The following is a 26,518-nucleotide window of genomic DNA, read 5'->3' on the forward strand; positions in this document are numbered from 1 at the left end:
TATATATTATATATATATATATATATATATATATATATATATATATATATATATATATATATATATATATATATATATATATATATATATATATATATATATATATATATTATTGCTTTCTCACACTGTATTCAGTAAGTGGAAGCTTTAAAGATCAGTGAAGTCTTGTGATTTGTCAAGCATTACTTCATTATTTATTATTAATAGCTAAAATAAGTCTTAAAAATAAGCACACATATAGCACAATAAAATCACTCCAGTGCTATGAATTTATAGAAACTTACTGAACCCTTTAACATTCTTTTCTTTTTTTTTCACTCCTTCATACATGCTTAAAGTGAGTCAATCCTAGCGTTGTACAAACGCTAGGATTGACTATTGAAACAAATAAAGGGGACTTTCATTCATGAAGTATAAGATACTTCATGTAAAAAGCTCCTTTATTTGTTTCAATCGATCACCTTTTTAGCTGCTACAGCAGCCCATGGCTAAAAAATTTTTTTGCTAAGAGGTGACGTTTTCACCTCTTAGCCAATAGCCGTGTGGTAAATCCGGCTTAGCGTCCATGGGAGCTGGGTTTACCACACGGCATTTTGGCTAAGAGGTGAAAAAGTCCCCTCTTAGCAAAAAATTTTTTTTAGCCGTGGAGCTTTCTACATGAAGTATCTTATACTTCATGAATGAATGTCCCCTTTATTTGTTTCAATAGTCAATCCTAGCGTTTGTAAATAACGCAAAAAAAATAGTGTTATCGCACTTTCCATAGCGCTGCCATTACAAGTTAAGCCAAAACCTTCTTTTGTTGTGCGATAAGCTCAATACCGCACAAAACCCAAGGCCTGACTTTACGTGGTCATGCACACTTTCCCCCATAGACATTAATGGGGAGAAAAAAACTAATACCTGTGATTGCGGAATGGTGATCTCCTTAACGCAACCCCATTGATGTCTATGGGAAAAAGAAAGTTATGTTAAAACCTTAACAAAAACCCCTATTTTAAATACCCCTAATCCACCGCCCCGTCATTGCCGAAACTAAATAAAGTTATTAACCCCTAATCCGCCTCCACATCGCTACTAATAAACTAAACCTATTAACCCCTAAACCGCCGGCCCCCCAAATCGCTTCTAAAAAAAAAAAAACTATTAACCCCAATCCGCCGGCCCCCACATCGCTAATACTAAACTAAACCTATTAACTCCTAAACCGCCGTCCCCACACATCGCAAATCACTATATTAAACTATTAACCCCTAAACCTAACACCCCCTAACTTTAAATTTAATTTACAATATAACTATCTTAAAGTAATAATTACCTGTGAAATAAAAAAAACCTAAGATTACACTATAAATAACTATTTTAATAAAATAAAATAAACTGCAAATAAAAAAAAATAAATTACAAGATTAAAATAACCTAGCACTATGAAAAAAAAATATTTTTTTTTTTACAAATTTAAAAAAACCTAACGCTACGAAAGAATAAATAAAATCTAACATTACCAAAACATAAAAATTACAGAAAATAAAAAAAAAAAATAATAAGCAAAATTATCCAAAATAATAAAAATTACACCTAATCTAATAGCCCTATAAAACAAAAAAGCCACTCCAAAATAAAAACACCCCCTAACCTAACAATAAACTACCAATAGTCCTTAAAGGGCCTTTTGTAAGGAATTGCCCTAAGTTAAACAGCTCTTTTAATTTAAAAAATTACAAAGTCCCCCCTAAAAGTAACCCCCCCACCCAACCAACCTCCCAAAATGAAAAAACCTAACTCTAAAAAATCCTAAGCTACCCATTGCCCCTAAAGGGGCATTTGTATGGACATTGCCCTTAAAGGGGCATTTAGCTCTTTTACTGCCCATTAAAATAAAAAAGCCCTAATCTAAAAAAAAAAACATCCAAAAAAAACCCTAACACTAATCCCAGGAAATCTACTCACAGTTCCTGAAGTCCGGACATTCATCTTCATCCAGGCGGCGAGAGGTCTTCATCCAGGTGGCGACATCTTCCTCCATCGTGGGGCCATCTTCTATCTTCATCCCGGTGGTGCAGAGCTGTGGTGGCGCGGAGCTATCCAGGACCAGCGGCGACATTCATGACGGAACGTCCTCCTTATGCGATTGGCCGCCGCACACTGAAGCTTAAATGCAAGGTACCCCTTCTATATTGTGGTACCGTTGCATTCCTATTGGCTGAAAAGTTCAAATCAGCCAATAGTATAAGAGCTACTTAAATCCTATTGGCTGTTCAAATCAGGCTATGCAGAAGGCAATGATGCTTGTTTGATTTTCCCTTTTTTTTCTGTCCAGAAAGGGGCTCAGTAATAAAATACAGATTTTTAGAATGAGGAAAATAGTCATTATACAATATCTATGTCATTTCCAACAAAGGGCTAGCTTACAAGTGGTGAAATATTAGAAGTAAGCTTTTTGCGTCTTTGGGTAGAGTGCATATTACAAGTTGCAAGTAAAAAGTTTTTGTATGAGCGCCTCCATGTTTACGTATTCCCCCATAGACTTCAATGGAGCAATCAAGTATAACCAAAGTATGCTAACCCGACATGACATTTGAATATTTCACATTCCAATGTTCTTCTTATAGAGGAATGTGTTCTATATTTTATTCTTAAAAGGACAGTATACATCAATTTTCATATATCTGCATGTAATAGACACTATTATAAAGAAGAATATGCACAGATACTAATATAAAAATCAGTATAAAACCTTTTTTTAAAACTTACTTAGAAGCTCCCAGTTTTGCACTGTTGATGAGGGCTATATAAATGGATCATCTACAAAACATTTATGCAAAGAAAAGTGTATAATGTCCCTAAAAATACATATTTCTCCTGTTAAGTGTAGTCAGTCCACGGGTCATCCATTACTTATGGAATATATCTCTTCCTAACAGGAAACTGCAAGAGAATTACCCAGCAGAGCTGCTATATAGCTCCTCCCCTCACATATCATACTCAGTCATTCTCTTGCAGCCTAACTAAAAAGGAAGCTGTGAGAGATCTGTGGTGTTTTTTAACTTAGTTTATTTCTACAATCAAAAGTTTGTTATTTTTAAATGGCACCGGAGTGTGCTTTTTATTCTCAGGCAGCATTAGAAGAAGAATCTGCCTGGGTTTTTTTCTATGGTCTTAGCAGACGTAACTAAGATCCACTGGCTGTTTCTCATCTGAGGAGTGAGGTAACTTCAGAGAAGGGGAATAGCATGCAGGGCTCCCCTGCAACAAATGAGGTATGTGCAGTAATTTATTTTCTGAGGAATGGAATTGACTGAGAAAATACTGCTGATACCATTGTAAAGTAAGTTCAGCCTTAAATGCAGTGATAGCGACTGGTATCAGGCTGATGTGTGTGTGTGTGTACACTGAATGTATTTTTCTAAGGAATGGAATTGACTCTGAAAATACTGTTAATACTGAAATAATGTATGAGCCTTAACTGCAGTAAAAACGACTGGTAGCAGGCTTATTAATAATAATACATAACTTTCAAATGTATGTTTAAAACGTTTACTGGCTTGTTAATCGTTTTTGTGAGGTACTTGGTGATAAAACTTATTAGGGCATGATTTTTACCACATGGCCATTTTTGTTTTCTGCATAGAAACAGTTTCTGAGCTTCCCCACTGTTGTAATATGAGTGGGAGGGGCCTATTTTAGCGCTTTTTTGCGCAGTAAAAATTCAGTCACAATCTGTCTACTTCATCCTCCATGATCCAGATCGTCTCTAGAGAGCTCAGGGGTCTTCAAAATCCATTTTGAGGGAGGTAATCAGGCACAGCAGTCCTGTGACAGTGTATTTGACTGTGAGAAAAACGTTAATTATATAATTGTTATCCGTTTTTGGGTACTAAGGGGTTAATCATCCATTTGCTGGTGGGTGCAATCCTTTGCTAACTTAATACATTTACTGTGAAAATTTGGTTGCTATAACTATTTTGGTCATTGTTATTTCAACTGTGTCAGTTTTTCTGTGCTTCTTAAAGGCACAGTAACGTTTTTTATATTGCTTGTAAATTAATTTTGAAAAGTATTTCCAAGTTTGCTAGTCTCATTGCTAGTTTGTTTAAACATGTCTGACTCAGATGAATCTCTTTGTTCACTATGTTTAAAGGCCAATGTGGAGCCCAATAGAAATTTGTGTACTAATTGCATTGATGCTACTTTAAATAAAAGTCAATCTTTACATGTAAAGAAATTATCACCAGACGACGAGGGGGAAGTTATGCCGACTAACTCTCCTCACGTGTCAGTACCTTCGCCTCCCGCTCAGGAGGTGCGTGATTTTGTGGCGCCAAGTACATCAGGGAGGCCCTTACAAATCACTTTGCAAGACATGGCTACTGTTATGACAGAAGTATTATCTAAGTTGCCAGAATTAAGAGGCAAGCGCGATAGCTCTGGGTTAAGGATAGAGCGCGCGGATGAGATGAGAGCCATGTCAGATACTGCGTCACAGTTTGCAGAACGTGAGGACGGAGAGCTTCATTCTGTGGGTGACGGATCTGATCCAGGGAGACTGGATTCAGAGATTTCCAATTTTAAATTTAAGCTAGAGAACCTCCGCACATTGCTAGGGGAGGTATTAGCGGCTCTGAATGATTGTAACACGGTTGCAATTCCAGAGAAATTATGTAGGTTGGATAGATACTATGCGGTACCGGTGTGTACTGACGTATTTCCTATACCAAAAAGGCTTACAGAGATTATTAGCAAGGAGTGGGATAGACCGGGTGTGCCTTTTACCCCTCCTCCCATATTTAGGAAAATGTTTCCTATTGACGCCACCACACAAGACTTATGGCAGACGGTCCCTAAGGTGGAGGGAGCAGTTTCTACTTTAGCTAAGCGTACCACTATCCCGGTGGAGGATAGTTGTGCCTTTTCAGATCCAATGGATAAAAAATTAGAGGGTTACCTTAAGAAAATGTTTGTTCAACAAGGTTTTATTTTACAGCCCCTCGCATGCATTGCGCCTGTCACTGCTGCGGCAGCATTCGGGTTTGAGTCTCTGGAAGAGGCCATTCGCTCAGCTCCATTGGATGAAATAATCAACAAGCTTAAGACACTTAAGCTAGCTAACGCATTTGTTTCTGATGCCGTTGTGCATTTAACCAAACTTACGGCTAAGAACTCCGGATTCGCCATCCAAGCGCGCAGAGCGCTATGGCTTAAATCCTGGTCAGCTGACGTGACTTCTAAATCTAAATTGCTTAATATTCCTTTCAAAGGGCAGACCTTATTCGGGCCCGGCTTGAAAGAAATTATTGCTGACATTACGGGAGGTAAGGGCCATGCTCTACCTCAGGACAGGGCCAAATCAAAGGCCAAACAGTCTAATTTTCGTGCCTTTCGTAACTTCAAGGCAGGAGCAGCATCAACTTCCTCCGCTCCAAAACAGGAAGGAGCTGTTGCTCGTTACAGACAGGGCTGGAAAGTTAACCAGTCCTGGAACAGGGGCAAGCAGGCCAAGAAACCTGCTGCTGCCCCAAAAACAGCATGAAGAGAGGGCCCCCTATCCGGAAACGGATCTAGTGGGGGGCAGACTTTCTCTCTTCGCCCAGGCTTGGGCAAGAGATGTCCAGGATCCCTGGGCGTTGGAGATCATATCTCAGGGATATCTCCTGGACTTCAAAACTTCTCCTCCACGGAGGAGATTTCATCTTTCAAGGTTATCAGCAAACCAAATAAAGAAAGAGGCGTTTCTACGCTGTGTACAAGACCTCTTACTAATGGGGGTAATCCACCCAGTTCCGCGGATGGAACACGGGCAGGGATTCTATTCAAACCTATTTGTGGTTCCCAAGAAAGAGGGAACCTTCAGGCCAATCTTGGACTTAAAAATCCTAAACAAATTTCTAAGAGTTCCATCATTCAAAATGGAAACTATTCGAACCATCCTTCCCATGATCCAAGAGGGTCAGTACATGACCACAGTGGATCTAAAGGATGCCTACCTTCACATACCGATTCACAAGGACCATTACCGGTATCTGAGATTTGCCTTCCTAGACAGGCATTACCAGTTTGTAGCTCTTCCCTTCGGATTAGCTACGGCTCCAAGAATCTTTACAAAAATTCTAGGATCACTTCTGGCGGTACTAAGACCAGGAGGCATAGCGGTGACTCCGTACCTAGACGACATTCTGATACAAGCGTCACGTTTTCAAACTGCCAAGTCTCATACAGAGATAGTTCTGGCATTTCTGAGGTCGCATGGGTGGAAGGTGAACATGGAAAAGAGTTCTCTATTACCACTTACAAGAGTTCCCTTTCTAGGGACTCTTATAGATTCTGTAGAGATGAAAATTTACCTGACAGAGGCCAGGTTATTAAAACTTCTAAATGCTTGCCGTGTCCTTCACTCCATTCCACACCCGTCAGTAGCTCAGTGCATGGAAGTAATCGGCTTAATGGTAGCTGCAATGGACATAGTACCATTTGCGCGCCTGCATCTCAGACCGCTGCAATTGTGCATGCTAAGTCAGTGGAACGGGGATTACTCAGATTTGTCCCCCCTACTAAATCTGGACCAAGAGACCAGAGATTCTCTTCTATGGTGGCTTTCTCGGCCACATCTGTCCAAGGGGATGACCTTTCGCAGGCCAGATTGGACGATTGTAACAACAGACGCCAGCCTTCTAGGCTGGGGCGCAGTCTGGAACTCCCTGAAGGCTCAGGGATAATGGACTCAGGAGGAGAAACTCCTCCCAATAAATATTCTGGAATTAAGAGCAATATTCAATGCTCTCCTAGCTTGGCCTCAGTTAGCAACTCTGAGGTTCATCAGATTTCAGTCGGACAACATCACGACTGTGGCTTACATCAACCATCAAGGGGGAACCAGAAGTTCCCTAGCGATGTTGGAAGTCTCAAATATAATTCGCTGGGCAGAGTCTCACTCTTGCCACCTGTCAGCGATTTACATCCCAGGCGTGGAGAACTGGGAGGCGGATTTTCTAAGTCGCCAGACTTTTCATCCGGGGGAGTGGGAACTTCATCCGGAGGTCTTTGCTCAACTGATTCATCGTTGGGGCAAACCAGATCTGGATCTCATGGCGTCTCGCCAGAACGCCAAGCTTCCTTGTTACGGATCCAGGTCCAGGGACCCGGGAGCGGTGCTGATAGATGCTCTGACAGCCCCTTGGGTCTTCAACATGGCTTATGTGTTTCCACCATTCCCGATGCTTCCTCGTTTGATTGCCAAGATCAAACAGGAGAGAGCTTTGGTGATTCTGATAGCGCCTGCGTGGCCACGCAGGACCTGGTATGCAGACCTAGTGGACATGTCGTCCTGTCCACCGTGGTCTCTGCCTCTGAGACAGGACCTTCTAATTCAGGGTCCTTTCAAACATCCAAATCTAATTTCTCTGAGGCTGACTGCATGGAGATTGAAAGCTTGATTCTATCAAAGCGTGGCTTCTCGGAGTCGGTTATTGATACCTTAATACAGGCTAGGAAGCCTGTTACCAGAAAAATTTACCATAAGATATGGCGTAAATATTTACATTGGTGCGAATCCAAGAGTTACTTATGGAGTAAGGTTAGGATTCCTAGGATATTGTCCTTTCTACAAGAGGGTTTAGAAAAGGGCTTATCTGCTAGTTCGTTAAAGGGACAGATTTCTGCTCTGTCTATTCTTCTACACAAACGTCTGGCTGAAGTTCCAGACGTTCAGGCTTTCTGTCAGGCTTTAACTAGGATTAAACCTGTGTTTAAGTCTGTTGCTCCGCCGTGGAGCTTAAACTTAGTTCTTAATGTTCTTCAAGGCGTTCCATTTGAACCCCTTCATTCCATTGATATCAAGCTGTTATCTTGGAAAGTTCTGTTTTTGATGGCTATTTCCTCGGCTCGAAGAGTCTCTGAGTTATCTGCCTTACATTGTGATTCTCCTTATCTGATTTTTCATTCAGACAAGGTAGTCCTGCGTACTAAACCTGGGTTCTTACCCAAGGTAGTTACTAACAGGAATATCAATCAAGAGATTGTTGTTCCATCTCTGTGTCCTAACCCTTCTTCAAAGAAGGAACGACTTTTGCATAATCTGGACGTAGTCCGTGCCCTGAAATTCTATTTGCAGGCAACTAAGGATTTTCGTCAAACTTCTTCCCTGTTTGTCGTTTACTCTGGACAGAGTAGAGGTCAAAAGGCTTCGGCTACCTCTCTCTCTTTTTGGCTTCGTAGCATAATACGCTTAGCCTATGAGACTGCTGGACAGCAGCCTCCGGAAAGGATTACAGCTCATTCTACTAGAGCTGTGGCTTCCACCTGGGCCTTTAAAAATGAGGCCTCTGTTGAACAGATTTGCAAGGCTGCGACTTGGTCTTCGCTTCACACTTTTTCAAAATTTTACAAATTTGACACTTTTGCTTCGTCGGAGGCTATTTTTGGGAGAAAGGTACTTCAGGCAGTGGTTCCTTCTGTTTAATGTTCCTGCCTTGTCCCTCCCTTCATCCGTATACTTTAGCTTTGGTATTGGTATTCCATAAGTAATGGATGACCCGTGGACTGACTACACTTAACAGGAGAAAACATAATTTATGCTTACCTGATAAATTCCTTTCTCCTGTAGTGTAGTCAGTCCACGGCCCGCCCTGTTTTTACGGCAGGTCTAAATTTTAATTAAACTCCAGTCACCACTGTACCCTATGGTTCCTCTTTTCTCGTCTGCTTTGGTCGAATGACTGAGTATGATATGTGAGGGGAGGAGCTATATAGCAGCTCTGCTGGGTAATTCTCTTGCAGTTTCCTGTTAGGAAGAGATATATTCCATAAGTAATGGATGACCCGTGGACTGACTACACTACAGGAGAAAGGAATTTATCAGGTAAGCATAAATTATGTTTTCTATATATACCTGATATTGTTTTTTTTAAAAAAAAATATATGTATACCTATATATAGGTGACTAGCTGTTGCCTGCGGCTTAGCTCGCATGGATCTTGTGATTTGTGAAAAATAGCGAAAAACGCGACCACTCGCAACATCGTGTGGGAAATGGTAAAACACATGTTTCTTTATTTTTAAAGGAGAATGTACATACCAATTTCCACGTCTGTAACATGTTTGGCTTTTGAGATGTAGGTATCCTCCTAAATCAGCCCCCCACTTCCTTTTTGACCCCTCTTAAGTGAATTTGGGGGAAATGGTAAAACATGTTTCTTTATTTTTCAAGGAGAATCTAAATTCCAATTTTCATGTCTGTAACATCTTTGGTTTTTTAGATATAGGTATCCTCATAAATCAGCCCCACACCCTTTTTGACCCCTCTTAAAGGGACAGTCTACACCAGAATTGTTATTGTTTTAAAAGATAGATAATCCCTTTATTACCCATTCCCCAGTTTTGCATAACCAACACAGTTATATTAATATACGTTTAACCTCTGTGATTATCTTGTATCTAAGCCTCTGCAAACTGCCCCTTTATTTCCGTTCTTTTGACAGACTTGCAGTTTAGCCAATCAGTGCCTGCTCCCAGATAACTTTATGTGCACAAACACAGTGTTATCTATATGAAATACATGAACTAACACCCTCTAGTGGTGATAAACTGTTAAAATGCATTCTGAAAAGAGGTGGCCTTCAAGGTCTAAGAAATTAGCATATGAACCTCCTAGGTTAAGCTTTCAACTAAGAATACCAAGAGAACAAAGCAAAATTGGTGATAAAAGTAAATTGGAAAATTGCTTAAAATTACATGCTCTATCTGATTCATGAAAGTTAATTTTGGCCTAGACTGTCCCTTTAAGTGGATTTTGAGGAAATGTTAAAACATTTGTTTCTTTATTTTTCAAGGAGAATCTAAATACCAATTTTCACGTCTGTGAAACATCTTTGGTTTTTGAGATATAGTTATCCTCATAAATTACCCCCCCCCCCCACACCTTTTGAACCCCCTTAAGTGTCTTTTCGGGAAATGGTAAAACATGTATTTCTTTTTTTTTAAGGAAATTTTAAATACCAATTTTCACATCTGTAACATCATTGGTTTTTGAGATATTGGTATCCTCATTAATCAGTCCCCCCTTTTGACCCCCCCTAAGTGGATTTTGGGGAAATGGTAAAACGTGTTTCTTTATTTTTCAAGGAGAATCTAAATACCAATTTTTACGTCTGTGGAACATCTTTGGTTTTTGAGATATAGGTATCCTCATAAATCCCCCCCCCCCACTTTTAAACCTCCTTAAGTGGCTTTTGGGGAAATGGTAAAACGTGTTTCTTTATTTTTCAAGGAGAATCTAAATACTAATTTTTACGTCTGTGGAACATCTTTGGTTTTTGAGATATAGGTATCCTCATAAATCCCCCCCCCCACACTTTTAAACCTCCTTAAGTGGCTTTTGGGGAAATGGTAAAATATGTGTTTCTTTATTTTTCAAGGAGAATCTAAATACTAATTTTCACGTCTGTAACGTCTTTGGTTTTTAAAATATTGGTATCCTCATAAATCACCCCCCCTTTTGACCCACCCTTAAGTGGATCTTGGGGAAATGGAAAAACACGTGTTTCTTTACTTTTTAAGTAGTATCTAAATACCAATTTTCACGCCTGTAACATCTTTGGTTTTTGCGATATAGTTATCCTCTCAAATCAGTCCCTCCCCTTTTGACCCCCCTTAAGTGGATTTTTGGGGAAATGTTAAAACATTCATTTCTTTATTTTTCAAGGAGAATCTAAATACCAATTTTCACTTCTGTAACATCTTTGGTTTTTGAGATATAGGTATCCTCATTATTATTATCATTTATTTGTATAGCGCTGTCAAATTCCTTAGCGCTGGGTACAATGATAGGGGTATACAATGACAAGGATTTGTGATAAAATACAAAACATAACAAAACTAAACAAATATAGTGCAGGAGTAAGAGGGCCCTTCCCCATAGAGCTCACAGTCTACAGGTTTAGGGTGCAGAGACATAAGGTTGGGGGTAGCTTGTCACAACAGTTGTAGTTGCAGCAGTGAGTCAGGTAGTTCATGAATTAGTTTGGTTAGGATGAGAGATGGAGGGGAGATGGTAAGCCTCTCTGAATAGGTCGGTTTTCAAGGAGCGTCTGAAGCTATACAAGGTTGGAGACAGTCTTATGGAGCGGGGTAGAGAGTTCCAGAAGACAGGAGCAGGACGTGCGAAGTCTTGGAGACGGGAGTCGGACGTAGAGATAACAGGAGTGGAGAGACGTAGGTCAGAGGTTGATCGAAGAGGATGGGATGGGGAATATTTCACGATGAGAGAGGAAATATAGTTGGGAGTTAGACTGTTGAGTGCTTTGTAAGTTAGGGTTAATGCTTTAAATTGTATTCTGGAGTGTATGGGGAGCCAGTGTAGAGACTGGCAGAGCAGAGCAGCTGATGTAGATCAGCGACTTAGGTGGATGAGTCTAGCAGAAGCATTCATAATAGATTGGAGGGAGGAGAGGCGGTGTTTTGGAAAGCCATTTAGAAGTAGATTGCAATAATCAATGCATGACAAAATTAGGGAATGAATAAGTATTTTTGTAGTTTTTTGAGTAAGGAAGGGACGAATTCTGGAAATGTTGCGTAGGTGTGAACGGTAGGATTTGGTAAGCACTTGTATATGTGGGTTGAATGTGCGTTCTGAGTCTAGTGTGACCCCAAGACAGCGGACCTGGGGTGAGGTGTTGAGAATAGAGTCTCCAACCGTCAGATAAATGTCAGGTGTTGGATGTCTCGAAGAGGGGGGAATAAGAAGCAGCTTAAGATTGAAATCAGCCCCCCCTTTTGAAATGGTAAAACACGTGTTTCTTTATTTTTCAAGGAGAATCTAAATATTAATTTTCACGTTTGTAACATCGTTGTTTTTTAGATATAGGCATCCTCATAAATCAGCCCCCACTTTTTTTTTTTATATATATTTTAATATTTTTATTTAGGTCAAAATGCACAGATAACACAAGTTGCAAATAATGAATCAAATATTCACATCATATCTGATCTGAGGTGGATATTAAAGGGGCAGTCTACACCAGAATATTTATTGTTTTAAAAGATCCCTTTATTACCCATTCCCTAGTTTTGTATAACCAACACAGTTATATTAATATTAATATATCTTGTATCTAAGCCTCTGTAAACTGCCCCTTATTTCAGTTCTTTTGACAGACTTGCATTTTAGCCAATCAGTGCTGGCTCCTAGGAACTCCACGTGCGTGAGCACAGTATTATCTATATGAAACACATGAACTAACACCCTCTAGTGGGGAAAAATGCCCTGAGCTATGAGGTGGCCTTCAAGGGCTTAGAAATTAGCACACGAACCTCCTAGATTTAGCTTTCAACTAAGAATATCAAGAGAACAAAGCAAAATTGGTGATAGTAAATTGGAAAATTGTTTAAAATTACATGCCCTATCTGAATCATTAAGGTTTGTTTTGGACTAGACTGTTCCTTTAAAGACATCTTATAGTTAACACAATTAGTACAGTAGGAAGATAAAAATAGGTTATTGCACTTATACTTTATAGTTTAAGCCCGTATGGTCTACATCGTGGAATTTGGTCTGTGATCTGGGTATGTGTACAAAATAGTTTTAAGTGTAGCGCAAAGTTAGGCTCCACTCTTATAGCCTCTCTAAATTCCCTATCTCCTTCCTAGATAGGGGAAATGGAGTACTTTGTTTTTTTTGCACCGCTATGACTTCTCCTCCAGTTATACTATCTCTTAATACTCAAACCAATTCAATAAATATGGATACTTTCAAATTGTAATATCGTATTTAAAACATTTTTTATATTCCATTTTTATAAAAATACTCCAAAAAATGAGTTACAACCTTAAAACTAAAATATACAATATTCCTAAAAAAACTAAATACAAATTGATAACATAGAGACGTCTCCCCAAACTAATAGTAAAACTCAGAGCCTTAATATAAGCCACCAAATGTTCCTTCTTCTTTTTGTTTAACAGTTCAGCATAGAATGAACCACCAAATGCTAGAATATTTTGAAAGCTGCAGGCCGTTTTCAATTGTGTATATGGCCTAAAGTCTGTAGACACAATTTGTTCAATTGTAACAAAGTATCGTATGCCTTACCACACACTTGAGTCTCAATATTAGTACCTCTGTCCGTTTTCACGGCCCCGTAGATGTTACCTTCACCATCTTTAATAGACGACTCCTGTACTTGCGCAAGTACTGACCGTAACGGTCTGTATTTAGTAAATACCCTCAGGATTGTCCTCCTTGCCTCTGCACTCAGTACTTTTTGTACGCAGAGTCTTAACATTTTCCCTTGGTTTCCTTCTATGTTTGTAGGCTCCTTTTTTTACACTCACACAGAGTGGATAGATTAAGCTGTGTAGACCTTGTCAAACCGACTTCCTTAGCCTTCTACGCGTTTCACCCGTTTGTGGGCTTTATCAAGATAGTTGAAAAAATTATAATAGAAGTAAATAATAAAGTTGTTTAAAATGGCATGCTCTGTCTGAATCATGAAAGTTTAATTTTGGGTTTCATATCCCTTTATTTACAAACTCTCTTTTCTGTTTCATCAACTACGCCTTCTGCTTGGATGTCCTATCCCTCTTAATAAGCTACAGGCCAGGATCTTACACTTGTATTTGTGGAAACCTTTGTCAACGAGTACATCCAAACACTGCTGATGGTTTCATATACCTAATCTGTTCTTGATTATGTGATGCCCACTTTGTGTAATACTATAATTAAAATGTTTAAATCTAATCCCCTACTTCTGCGTTGCTTTTTGGTTTCGTTTACAAAACTTGTGCCATTATCATCCCTGAAGCATTTGTATACTGCCTCAGTTAATTGTAAATGTTTTGTTTTAATGATCTTCATGTCTCATAAATACCTTTGTCTCCCCCCTCCCACAGATTTTTATGTGTGTCTTATGGGTGCTGATGCAGTTAATGGTAGCGTTTATGTTTTATGATGTTCCTCTGAGCTCACAAGTACCACAAGTGGATGAACATGAACCACTTTTAAAGCAACCAGAGGATCCTAGTGAGGGAGTGAGCCACGTGTATGGCAGCATCAACAGTGATAACCAGGAAACAGATCACGTCTGCTTACCTCCTGAAGACAATGCACCATCGTCTAACCATAAAGAAGAAGTAGACCACTCTTCATACTCTACTTTACCAAACTGTCAAGCTGACCCTCAGAATTTACCAAATGGCCCACAATATGTGGAATCAGGTAGAAGGTTTCATAACTTGCTGTCTACAAAGGGTAAGATATTTTGGAGCAGTGTTTTATTAAAATTGTAGGGCAAGTAGGCAAACTGTTATAAATCATGTTGCTTTTTATGTTCAAGTAGTGAGTAAGACATGAAGGGGAATCTGTTGGTGCTCTACAAATAACCGATAATAATAATAATGTATCTTCGGTTTGATAGTTTTGCTGAGCATGCTTTGGGTAGTATATTTGTTAAAACTATAAAATAGAAAAATACATTAGTTTAGCACTTCCCTGATGTTAGTTTGTGGTGCTGTTAATGGATACTAATACCCATATGAAGTACATACAATATAAAAATGTTGAAGTGTTGTTGCCTGAAAAAAATGTGTAAAAGCTTTTAAAGGGACATGGAAGTAAAAAATAAAGTAGCAAGGTTGGGATAGAACTTATACGTTTTTAAAATACTTTTTCTTGCTGCTTTGTTGAAAAGCACTTCCCTGTATTACATGCTACAGCAATTACTAATGAAGCCTTTTTTCTTCTTTTGAAATTGAAACAGAGTAGCCATTTAGGAGAGTGTACTTTGGCCATTTTTTTATTTTTATTTTTTTATTTAGGCTTTATTCCACATTTACACATAGTAATATTTAACAAAAAAGGTAAAACCACATTTAACCCTTAGGTATTCTTTCCTCATTTTTAAATTAAAGTCCATAATAGTCCACAGAAAGACCCCATCCAATTCCCTGAGGTCCTTCGCCATCCTCAAAGTAGTTCTCCTTAACAATAATACAAGCTGAAGATACAAACTATATATAAAGCCTAAAGAGAAAAAACAAGAAGAAAAAATAACAGAAATAATACCCATGGATATAAACGTATGCTATTATTTATAACATATTCAGCAACATATAATTTTGATTGTTATTCATCGTATTCTCTCTCTCTTTGGCCATTTTTAGCCATATTAAGACTGCTTCATGAAATAATGTGTCCATGAATCCATTTCTCTGTTGAAAGCATTGATTGACAACCTTTCTGCTTTGGAGTATCCTTGGAGTATTTTTGAAGTCTATGTAACACCACAATTTAGTGCAAATTGTATTAATGTGATATAATGATATAAATCTGATATAATGACATACATATGAATTTTTTAACATAGATAATATTCCCCATTGCATCTCTAAATTTAAGAATTAAAGGGACAACCCCCCCCCCCCATGTTTTATCTTAAAATATTCAGATCAAGCGTATGATTGTAAATAACTTTCTATTTTTTACTTCTGTTATCAAATTTTCTTAATTCTCGTGTTATCCTTTGTTGAACGAGCAGCAATGCATTACTGGAAGCTAGCTGTACATATTGGGTGAGCCAATAATGAGAGGCATATGTGCAGCCATCAATCAGCAGGTAGCTCCCAGTATTTTATTGCATTTCCAGAGCCTACAAATGTATGCTTTTCAACAAAGAATACCAAGAGAATGAAGCAAATGAGACAATAGAAGTAAACTGGAAAGTTGTTTAAAATTGTATGTTCCATCTGAATCCTGAGTGTTTAATGTTTGCTTTACTCATGTATGACTCAGTCATACTTTTTTATTTCCTGGATCCTATAAATATTCTTTTTTTTATGGATAAGTACCACAAAAGATTTAAAAAAAGGTTTGTAATGGTCTTTGCCTCACAGACCTAGGTTGGAATTTAAATCATCTGGACTGGAGTTTTGGACAGGATTTCTGATGGACAGAAGGACTTGCTTCTTAGCTTAGGATGTGGGATATTTTGGAGGTTATTTATACTTAGGATGAAATGAATTAGAAGTTTAGGGCATATTGGAGGATGCTCTGCATCATATTTTAACCCAGCAGTTTCTAGTTACACCTGTTTTGCTTTTATGCCCACTTTTGGCAAAATATGGATTAGTTTGGCCAACATTTCTCAAGTACTATGTGCAAACTACATTCTTGTGAGGTACTTACTTCTAGTAATGTGTACTTTTTTTTAGTGCTGAAAACCACTCTATTTCTATTTGTTTGACACAAATCTGATCTTTACTTAGTGTTGCACTTTGATTTATGGAGAAGGCAGTTACAGCACTATGACCATGTACACACTGATAAACCTTACATACCACTCATAATTATTGTAATGTTATCTACATACAGTATTTAGGACATTGGTTATATTCCATAGAAGTAATTCTCAGCTTTTTGCCATTTACATTTTAAAAATCTACTAATTGACTCTTAGAAGAGGCTAACAATTTAACAAGATTATGTAATTTAGCTCCGAAAATTGAGCAATTTCTTATTCCCATAACATCTCAAGGCTAACACTGATAAATATCTGTCCCTAATTGGCTTTAAAGGGACTGTCTACTTGAAAATGTTTATTGTTTAAAAAGATTGTCAATCCCTTTATTACCCATTCATCAGTTTTGTATAACCAACACTGTTTTATTAATACACTTTTTACCTCTGTGATTACCCATATCTAAGCTTCAGCAGACTGCCCCTTTATTTGCTTTCTTTTGACAGACCTGGATTTTAGCCAATCAGTGCTGACTCATAAATAACACCACGGGTGTGAGCACAATGTACCTATATGGCACACATGAAACTTGCCCTGTCTAGCTGTGAAAAACTGTCAAAATGCAGCCTTCAGGGGCTTAGAAATTAGCATATGTGCGTACCTAGGTTTAGCTTTCAACAAAGAATACCAAGAGAACAAGGCAAATTTGATGATAAAAGTAAATTGGAAAGTTGTTTAAAATAAATCATGAAAGTTTAATTTTGACTTGACTGTCCCTTTAACTGATAGCAACTGCAAAACAATGCACTCTATACTAACATTATAGGGGCTAATCTTGATGCCTAAGGGCAAAAGCCCAAAACGGCTCCTCCAAATAAAGCAAATTGTGGGTGGAGTTTGGAATTTCTTTTAAAAACATTAAGACTTGGCTGATGTGTTACTATATAGCAACACAACAGCAATGTTTTGTAATTACAAGGTGTTTACTCTCCCTTTAATGTTTTTTGTACTGCAAATGATATCTATCTGCAATCGCCATGCCCCTCTATATTTTAAATGTCTTTGTTCATCTTTTTTCTCTCTTTAGGAGTTTTTATTCTGGGTTTTTATGTTATAATCTATATGTAGGCACGTTGCAATGTCTTGTCCACCATCTCAGTTTTCTAGCATTCATTTCTGTTTTTCACATAATGGGCCAGATTATGAGTGGAGCACAAATTAACGCACCCGCTGGAGCATTAATTGCGCTAGAAGAAAGCGCCGGGTTGCGCTCGTATTACGAGTTGAAAGTAAACTGTTTTCACTCTAGCTGTGTGTATGTGTATATATATATATATATATACATGATTATATATAGGTATATATCTATATACTGTATGTGTACATATGTATTTATGTGTTTGTGTATATATGTCTGTAAATACATATATACACATGTAAATACATATGTACACAAACACACACATATATATATATATATATATATATATATATATATATATATATATATATATTTAGAAATGTATATGTTTGTATGTAAATGTTAAAGCCCGTTGCCCCCTTTTTTTTCTAACACCTGAGAAATTTGAGCCTTTATAACTTTTGTGTGCAATATTTTTTTTTAAAATAATTTTTATTACATAGTATTATTATGAGTATAACTATACATTGTAATGTATTTTTGATGTGTTTTGTGCCTCTTTTTAGTTTTGCAAAACAGTTAGCCAGAGCTCTGAAGTTGCGGTAATTATTCTAGTGTAAATTGTGATCGTGTTTACTTTCAACTCGTAATATGAGCGGTAAGCCCGATGAGCGCAAACCTTCGCAATATACCCCTTTTCGCTGGGGTACAAACGTTTACGCTCCACTTGTTATCTATCCCAATATCTTTCTGCCAATGCTGTACTGTCTGAATGTTCCATAGTAAAATTCTGGTTGCATCTGTAGTTCACACACATTACCTTATATTGCAGGGTATATGCATGAAGAGGTAGTCGTTCTTCTCACAGCCCAGTTTGTAACGCTTTTCAATCAAACAGCGTTAGAGGTAAGTATGTAGAATATATAATGTTAATTGATGCCAATTTGTATAAGATGAAAACTCTATCTCACCTACTGTTTTTAGGCACTGGTAACACCTCTGGCTCAGACTTACTTAGGGTTCCAAGATCTGCAGAACTCACTACTTTATTTCCTATGTGGGATTGAGGTAAGTAACAGAATGGCTTATTCTTATCTTTGTATAAAACCAGTAAAAATGATTATATGTTAAAGTTTAAATGTAGAAAATATAATATGATAACATTTTCTTTCCTCTTGCCATTTGTTTTAAAAAAAAGCTGAGACGTATTTCTCGTGTTATCTATTACACATAGTATGTATAGGTTACTTCACAAATTGGTAGGTAAGTCCTGTGGTCAAAGCCCTACCGAATTAACTTACAAATTTCCCATGGCCAACCTAGGACATGCCACTAGGCTGCAAATACTCACATTGAACATGCACCCTTACTCCTGGTTAGGTTACAATATTCACAATACTGAGAGATATGTAGTAGATTTGATTCTAACAAAGCTTCATCTCTTGAAATACAATTCCAGGGCAGAACTATTTAATAGTGTAAAGGGGTCCTACACACCTTGTAGTTTATAAGACATTGTCTTAATATAAAACAACATTGTAAATATTTTCAAAACATTTTAACACCTTTCCTGCATTCGTTTTTCAGTGGCCAAATTCACCCACCACTTGGCTGAAAAGTATATTGCAAAGTTGTATAAGTAATCATTTTACATTAAAATCTGAAGCTTTTTACTGTACTTTTACTGCACAGAGGCTTCTAAATTTCTGTTTTGCTACCCTTTTGTTTCAAGTCATACACATTTTTTTTGTTGTAAATTTGAGAGCATATAATAATATGTTGTCACAGCAGTTTGCAGGCTTCTCAGCTTGCTGATATCCTTAAAGTCAAATATTAGAGTGCAGCAAGTAGTACAGTGTACAGGTGGCCCTCGTTTTACAACGGTTCAATTTACACCGTTTCAGAATAACAACCTTTTTTTCCAGTCATGTGACTGCTATTGAAAAGCATTGAGAAGCAGTGCATTTATTAAAATAGCCAGTAGGTGGAGCTGTCCGCTTGTGTTGCAGCAAAGCCAAGCAAGCTGAAATTAATCAGTTTGACCAGACCTGAGCTATCAAGCAGATTTCAAAGGAACAAGATCTTCCTGTCTATAAATCAGTCCAGATTGGAATACATAGAAAGAACTGTTTGCAGAAAAATGCAAGTGAAGTCTGCGTTGTGTGATTATTTTATTAGGTTTATAATGCTGTTTAGCAAATGTTTTTGTTCATTTAACTTAGTTTAATTATATATTCTGTGTTGTGTGATTATTTTATTAGGTTTATAATGCTGTTTAGCATTTAAAGTCTTCATTTCAAAGCTTTAAAAAGAATGTATTAGGTGTTACTTATGACAATTTTGAGAGGGGCCTGGAACCAATCTCCCTCACTTCCCATTAACTTACATTATAAACTGGGTTTCAATTTACAACGGTTTCGATTTACAACCATTCCTTCTGGAACCTAACCCCGGCGTAAACTGAGGGCTACCTGTATTTGTTTTACTGTTTATTTCTTTGTAGGTTGGTTTCTAGAATAAAAGCAATTTTTCAGGATTTCATGAAACAATGACATTTGTGTAGCTCATCCTGTATATTAAAATGACAGGATGGATCAAAGCTTCTTCTGTAAACAAAGCTAGTCATTCATTTCAGTTTTGGTTTTCTCCTGAAAAGATGATCTGACTCATATTTTAGAAATTGTCCACTTTTAAAAGAAAAACAAATGCGTGTAAGTTTAGCCTTTCTTGCTCTAGGATGTAACATTTGGTAGAAATTAATAAGATTCCCTTACCTAATGCTCGCAGAACAATGTAATTTTTATTGTAAATATATATATATATATATATATATATATATATATAAAAATATATATATAAATATATATATATATATATATATACCCCTATACCCGTGTCTATTTCTATAGATATATTTTACATTAACATTATCCGATAAATATTTAATAATTAAAATCACGTTGTATAAAATATACATATTGCGCAATTTATGTCTAACCTGGTGTCGGTATAAAAAAATAATTATTATACATATTGTAAACATTTCTAAAAAATCCATAGGGGAATATATATACTGTGTATATATATATATATATATATATATATATATATATATATATATATATATATATATATATATATATATAAAATTATTTTTTACAGTATGTATAATAATTTCTAATAATTAATATTTTTTATATTTAATACTTCAATAACACACATTGAGGTTAGCAATCCTTCATGTGTGCTAACCCGACACCGCGTTAGACTTAAAGCTCAAAATGTGAGGCGCATTACACATATATTGCATTCCTATTCTCTTCACATATTAAATATATTTCTTGTTATTATTAAGTATATATTTTTATATATATGTATGTATATATATATATATATATATCTGATAATAATGTGAAATATATATCTATAGGAATAGATATACAGGTATAGGTACAGTCATGGCCAAAAATATTGGCACCCCTGCATTTCTATCAGATAATGCACCACTTCGTCCAGAAAATTCTTTCAATTACAAATGTTTAGGCATTCTCATGTTTATTTCTTTTGTTTGTATTGGTATGACACAAAAATTGGAGAAAAAAAAGCCAAATCTGACACATTCCACACAAAACTCTAAAAATGGACTGGACAAAATTATTGCATTCCAAGATTGTGACGCTCCTGTCCTGTAATTTGTAATTAAACTCTCCTGTATTAATTAACAGGTGCTGACAATATAGAAATCACACTGGCAACCAGTTAAAATGGTGAAAAATGTACTCAACCTTTCTGTTGTGTGTCTGTGTGCCACACTGAGCATGGAGAAGAGAAAGAAGCACAAATAATTGTCTGAGGATTTGAGAACAAAAATTGTGGAAAAGCATGGACAATCTTAAGGTTATAAGTCCAACTCCAGAGATCTTAATGTCCCTGTGTCCATTGTGCTCAACATTGTCGAGAAGTTTACAGCCCATGGCACTGTAGCTAATCTCACTGGACATGGACGAAAGAGAAAAATTGATCATAGATTGCAACAAAGGATTGATCAAATGGTGGATAAAGAAATTTGATCAACTTCCAGAAAAATTCAAGCTGACCTTCAGGCACAGGGTACAAACGTGTCAGCTCGCACTATACATCGCCATCTGAATGAAAAGGGACACTATGGTAGGAGACCCAGGAGGACCCCACTGCTGACACAGAAACATAAAAAGCCAGATTGGAGTTTGCCAAAACTTACCTGAGGAAGCCAAAATCCTTTTGGGAGAATGTGCTGTGGACAGAGGAAACAAAATAACAGCTTTTTGGTAAAGCCATCATTCTACTGGTTTCGGAAAAAGAAATGAGGCTTTAAAAGAAAATAATACAGTCCCTCCCTACAGTCAAATATGGTGGAGGTTCTTTGCTGCTTCAGGCACTGGATGTCTTGACTGTGTGCATGGCATTATGAAATCTGAAGACACCCAAGAATTCTGTGGTGCAATATAGAGCCCAGTGTCAGAAAGTTGGGTCTTGGTCAGAGGTCTTACAGTAGGACAATGACCCAAAGCACACGTAAAAAAGCACCCAGAAATGGTTTAAGACAAAGCACTGGAGAGTACTGAACTGGACAGCAATGAGTCCAGCTCTCAATCCCATAGAGCACCTATTGAGAGATCTCAAAACAGCAGTTGGGAAAAGTAATCTGAGTGACTGGGAGCAGTTGGCAAAAGAAGAGTGGTCCAAAATTCCAGTAGAGAGGTATAAGAAACTCATTGATGGTTACAGGAAGCGATTGATTTCAGTTATTTTTTCCAAGGGAAATTGTCAACATAGAAGTTGGGCAAAAGTATGCATCTGTATAGCACTTCACTCTCCCTTTAATTATTTTAAGTAACATCAAAATCATAACATTTAAAAAACACAATAAAATTTAGACCAGTAGAACAATAGCTCTGCTGCCAAGTCGGAAATAATTGCGGGAGATATGCCTATCTGTGGAATGAGTTGGTGGTGGAGTCACCATAAATAATGGATATTGGTATTACATCCACAAATATAAGTCAATAGTAGAACACACCATCTGCATATATATTTTATCTTGGCCTTCTGTGTGCGAATATTTCAGGTGATTGTACGTGGGATACTACTGTATCTGGTTCTGATATAAGGTACTTAAATATCAATCTATAATTATAGATATGAGTGTGCTTGCAAGCAATTGCTTCAGGACATGCTATTAATGATATAAGAGGGTATAAAATACTTATTATCTCAGGCTCTATGTATACTGGACAATAATTGCAGTCCTGTGTTTCTTGTCAGAGGCTCATATTTGGAGTTGCTGGATAACTATCCGAGCAACTAAGGTACTTGTATAGATTAATATGAGTTACACTATTATTCCAGAGAGATATTGTAATCATTGAGTTTTATGACCCACAAATAAATTGATCTCCACGTCTTTTGTCAGTGGCTCATAATATCATTGGGGTATTGTATAATGTCTGTGATTGGTGTAAAACACTGTTGAATGGCTTTGCAAAAAAACAAAAACTTATTTTTGTATGCACCACAAATTGTATATAAGTATTTTATACCCTCTTATATCATTAATAGCATGTCCTGAAGTAATTGCTTGCAAGCACACTCATATCTATAATTATAGATTGATATTTAAAGTGATGGTAAATCTAACTATAGTTGAGTTAATATTTAGAAGTATTACTTAATATAAGCACAGTGATGCTTTTGTTTTTTTTAAATAAACTTTTTTTCTTACAAAATTTTCATTTATAAATACGCCCCGTTACCTGTTCCCTGACTGCCTCCCTGTTAGAATTTCAGAAATCTCTGTTTGATTGACAGGTGCATCATCCAATCGGGACTGCACCATACGCCCTATGTAAATCTGGTATTAGCACGCTCCCGTGCTTGGAGTTTTCAATGGCATGAGCAGAACTTCAACTGCGCAAGTGCAGTTGCAGCCACAATCTCGCCGCTGCTTAGAGTAACACACTACATTACCCTGTCACTGCTTGGTGAAAAGTTTAAACGGTGAAGTAATCATTTTTAATTTAATAGTACTTTTATTTTATTTGCTGGTACTTAGATAATAAGCACGTTTGGGGGGAGGGGCGGCTCATGGGGGGATTCTTTAGTACTGTCTTCTGCGCTGCTGTAAACAGTGAATTTGTGAAATGATACTGACAGGGTAATGTAGTGTTTTACTATAAGCAGCGGCGAGATCGTGGCTGCAACTGAACTTGCGCAATTGAAGTTCTGCTGATGCCATTGAAAACTCCAAGCACGGGAGCGTGCTAATACCAGATTTACATAGGGCGTATGGTGCAGTCCCAATTGGATGATGCACCTGTCAATCAAACAGAGATGTCTGAAATTCTAACAGGGAGGCAGTCAGGGAACAGGTAACGGGGCGCATTTATAAATGAAAATTTTATAAGAAAAAAAGTATATTTAAAAAAAAAAACAAAAGCATCACTGTTCTTATATTAAGTAATACTTATAAAATATTAACTCAACTATAGTTAGATTTACCATCACTTTAAGTACCTTATATCAGAACCAGATACAGTAGTATCCCACGTACAATCACCTGAAATATTCGCACACAGAAGGCCAAGATAAAATATATATGCAGATGGTGTGTTCTACTATTGACATATATTTGTGGATGTAATACCAATATCCATTATTTATGGTGACTCCACCACCAACTCATTCCACAGATAGGCATATCTCCCGCAATTATTTCCGACTTGGCAGCAGAGCTATTGTTCTACTGGTCTAAATTTTATTGTGTTTTTTAAATGTTATGTTGTGTTTGTTTTGCAATTTTAATAAAACCAATAAAGGTTAAATTTTAAACACACCACTTCACCACATCCTTCGATTTTGATGTTACTTAAAATAATTAAAGGGAGGGTAAAGTGCTATATAGATGCATACTTTTGCCCAACTTCTATGCTGACAATTTTCCTTTGTCAGTTTATGCATAAGCACTCAAGCTCAGGATAATTTATTGTTCCTCATATTTAAGCAACTCCCTAACCCCAGTGTAGTGCTGTTGCACGCATTTCTTCTTCCAATTTTTTTCCAAGGGGTTTGCTACCAAATATTAAATTGAGGGTGCCAATGATTTTGTCCAGTCCATTTTTTGAGTTTTGCATGGAATGTCTCAGATTTGGCTTTTTTCTCTCTACTTTTTTGTGTCATACCAATACAAAGAAAATAAACATAAGAATGTCTAAACATTTGTAATTGCAACAACTTTCTGAGCAAAGTGGTGCATTATCTGACAGAAATGCAGGGGTGCCAACATTAGTACGTATACAGTAAAACACCTAAATGCACAAATACATATGTTCACACATCTATGCATACATATATATTTAAACATGTATACACACAAATTTAAATACACATATTTAGACATGTATAGGTATGTATGTATGTATACAATATAGCCCTTTGTAGTCAAACACCTTGTCATATACCATATACCTTTTTACCCTTATAACTTCCCCCCCATTATTTAAATAAATAATGTGATCAGATTGTGTTTATATGAGTGTATCTGTAATTTTCAATGTATTTATGTTGTATTTTTTTAAGACACTTCTCTTTACACGAGGGTTTCAATCAAGCTAACTCGACAAATGTGAAATGTGAAGATCGCTGTTACTTTCTACTTGTAATAAGCGCGCAAAATCCCTTAATCACTTGCACACAACAGTTAGAACAACACTTGTTAGTGCCCATACTTTTTGGCCTGGGGTAAAAGAAGAGACGAGGAATATGCAGTGTGTTTTGCTTAATTTAAAGAGAAATACATCTGAAATAAAAAAAGCACAACAGAATAATTTACCTTCCATAAGAAGCTTTTTTTTTATGTATACACAGATGGTTCTTTCATCACTTTTTTTTTTATGTTTTCTCATGCATGTGATATGGTGGAAGACCAAAGGCCATGTGAATGAGCAATATCTTTTTGCAAATACTGTGAATGGCAGTGATATAAAACTGTGATGCTCTGCATTTCAAATTCTGTTTTTTTGTCATGATTTCATGATTCAGATGAGGCGTGTAATTTCAAACAACTTTCTAATTTACTTTTATCATCAAATTTTCTTTATTCTCTTGTTATTCTTAGTTGAAAGCTAAGGCTTATATGCTAATTTCTAAACCCTTGAAGACTGCCTCTTATTTGAATGCATTTGACAGTTTTTCACAGCTAGAGGGCGTTAGTTCATTTGTTTCATATAGATAGCATTGTGCTCATGCACGTGAAGTTATTTAAGAGTCAGCACTAATTGCCTGTAATGCAAGTCTGTCAAAAGATCTGAGATAAGGAGGCAGATGCTTAGATACAAGGTAATTACAGAGGTAAAAAGTATATTTCTATAACAGTGTTGGTTATGCTGTCAGGGTATCTGAATGTTATTTAATAATGTGTGTGTATATATATATATATATATATATATATATATATATATATATATATATATATATATATATATATATATATATATATATATATAAAATTTAATATATGGCTGTCTACACCAAATGATTAATTTATTTGTAAAACATTAGATGCCTGGCTGACCACAATTCAATCCTCCCCTACTCAATATGCAAAATTACAATGCATCCAGGTGAGATCAAAGGGAAGACATTTGGTCTAGTTTAGTTCAGGCAGTCATTTCAAAGAAAGACAAATTACTTCAAAAAGATGGTCATCTATATGGTTATGTACTGCAAATCTTAGATCAGACAGTTACTTCAAAGTAAATATTAGCATGATGGAGCCTCAGAAGTGTATGCCCATATATGGACTTCCTGCCCAAGATGGATAATGAACTCACAGGCCCCCTGTGGGGAATATATGGTCCATCTGTGAGAATGGTTGCATATACAAACATGCTCAAAGAATTGTAGCTTTTACCATCTACATGATAAATTATCCCTGCTGAGATCAAAATACACATAGGACATCTGTGCTAGCTAAGCAGAGACACGTTTTACATTATAACTTGTAAATTCATTTTTGAATCACAATTTATGTTTAAATCTCAAACATTAAATATATGCCTTAGACTGTATTAAATGTCTATAATGCAATTCAGATTATAGAGGATTGAATGGCAATTGT

At 36.7% G+C, this 26,518-nt stretch overlaps 1 protein-coding gene across 1 annotated transcript in view; it reads left to right on the forward strand.

Annotated features, from left to right (window-relative positions):
* Positions 1-26,518, forward strand: part of LOC128656442 (major facilitator superfamily domain-containing protein 8-like) — a 415,013-nt gene that overhangs the window by 135,039 nt on the left and 253,456 nt on the right. The window contains exons 7-9 of the mRNA XM_053710353.1: positions 13,882-14,239; positions 18,197-18,270; positions 18,349-18,432. Of these exons, the coding sequence (XP_053566328.1) occupies positions 13,882-14,239; positions 18,197-18,270; positions 18,349-18,432 (516 nt within the window). The remainder of the gene's footprint in view (positions 1-13,881; positions 14,240-18,196; positions 18,271-18,348; positions 18,433-26,518) is intronic.

The sequence above is a fragment of the Bombina bombina genome, chromosome 4, assembly GCF_027579735.1.
Source record: "Bombina bombina isolate aBomBom1 chromosome 4, aBomBom1.pri, whole genome shotgun sequence".
Taxonomy (NCBI): domain Eukaryota; kingdom Metazoa; phylum Chordata; class Amphibia; order Anura; family Bombinatoridae; genus Bombina; species Bombina bombina.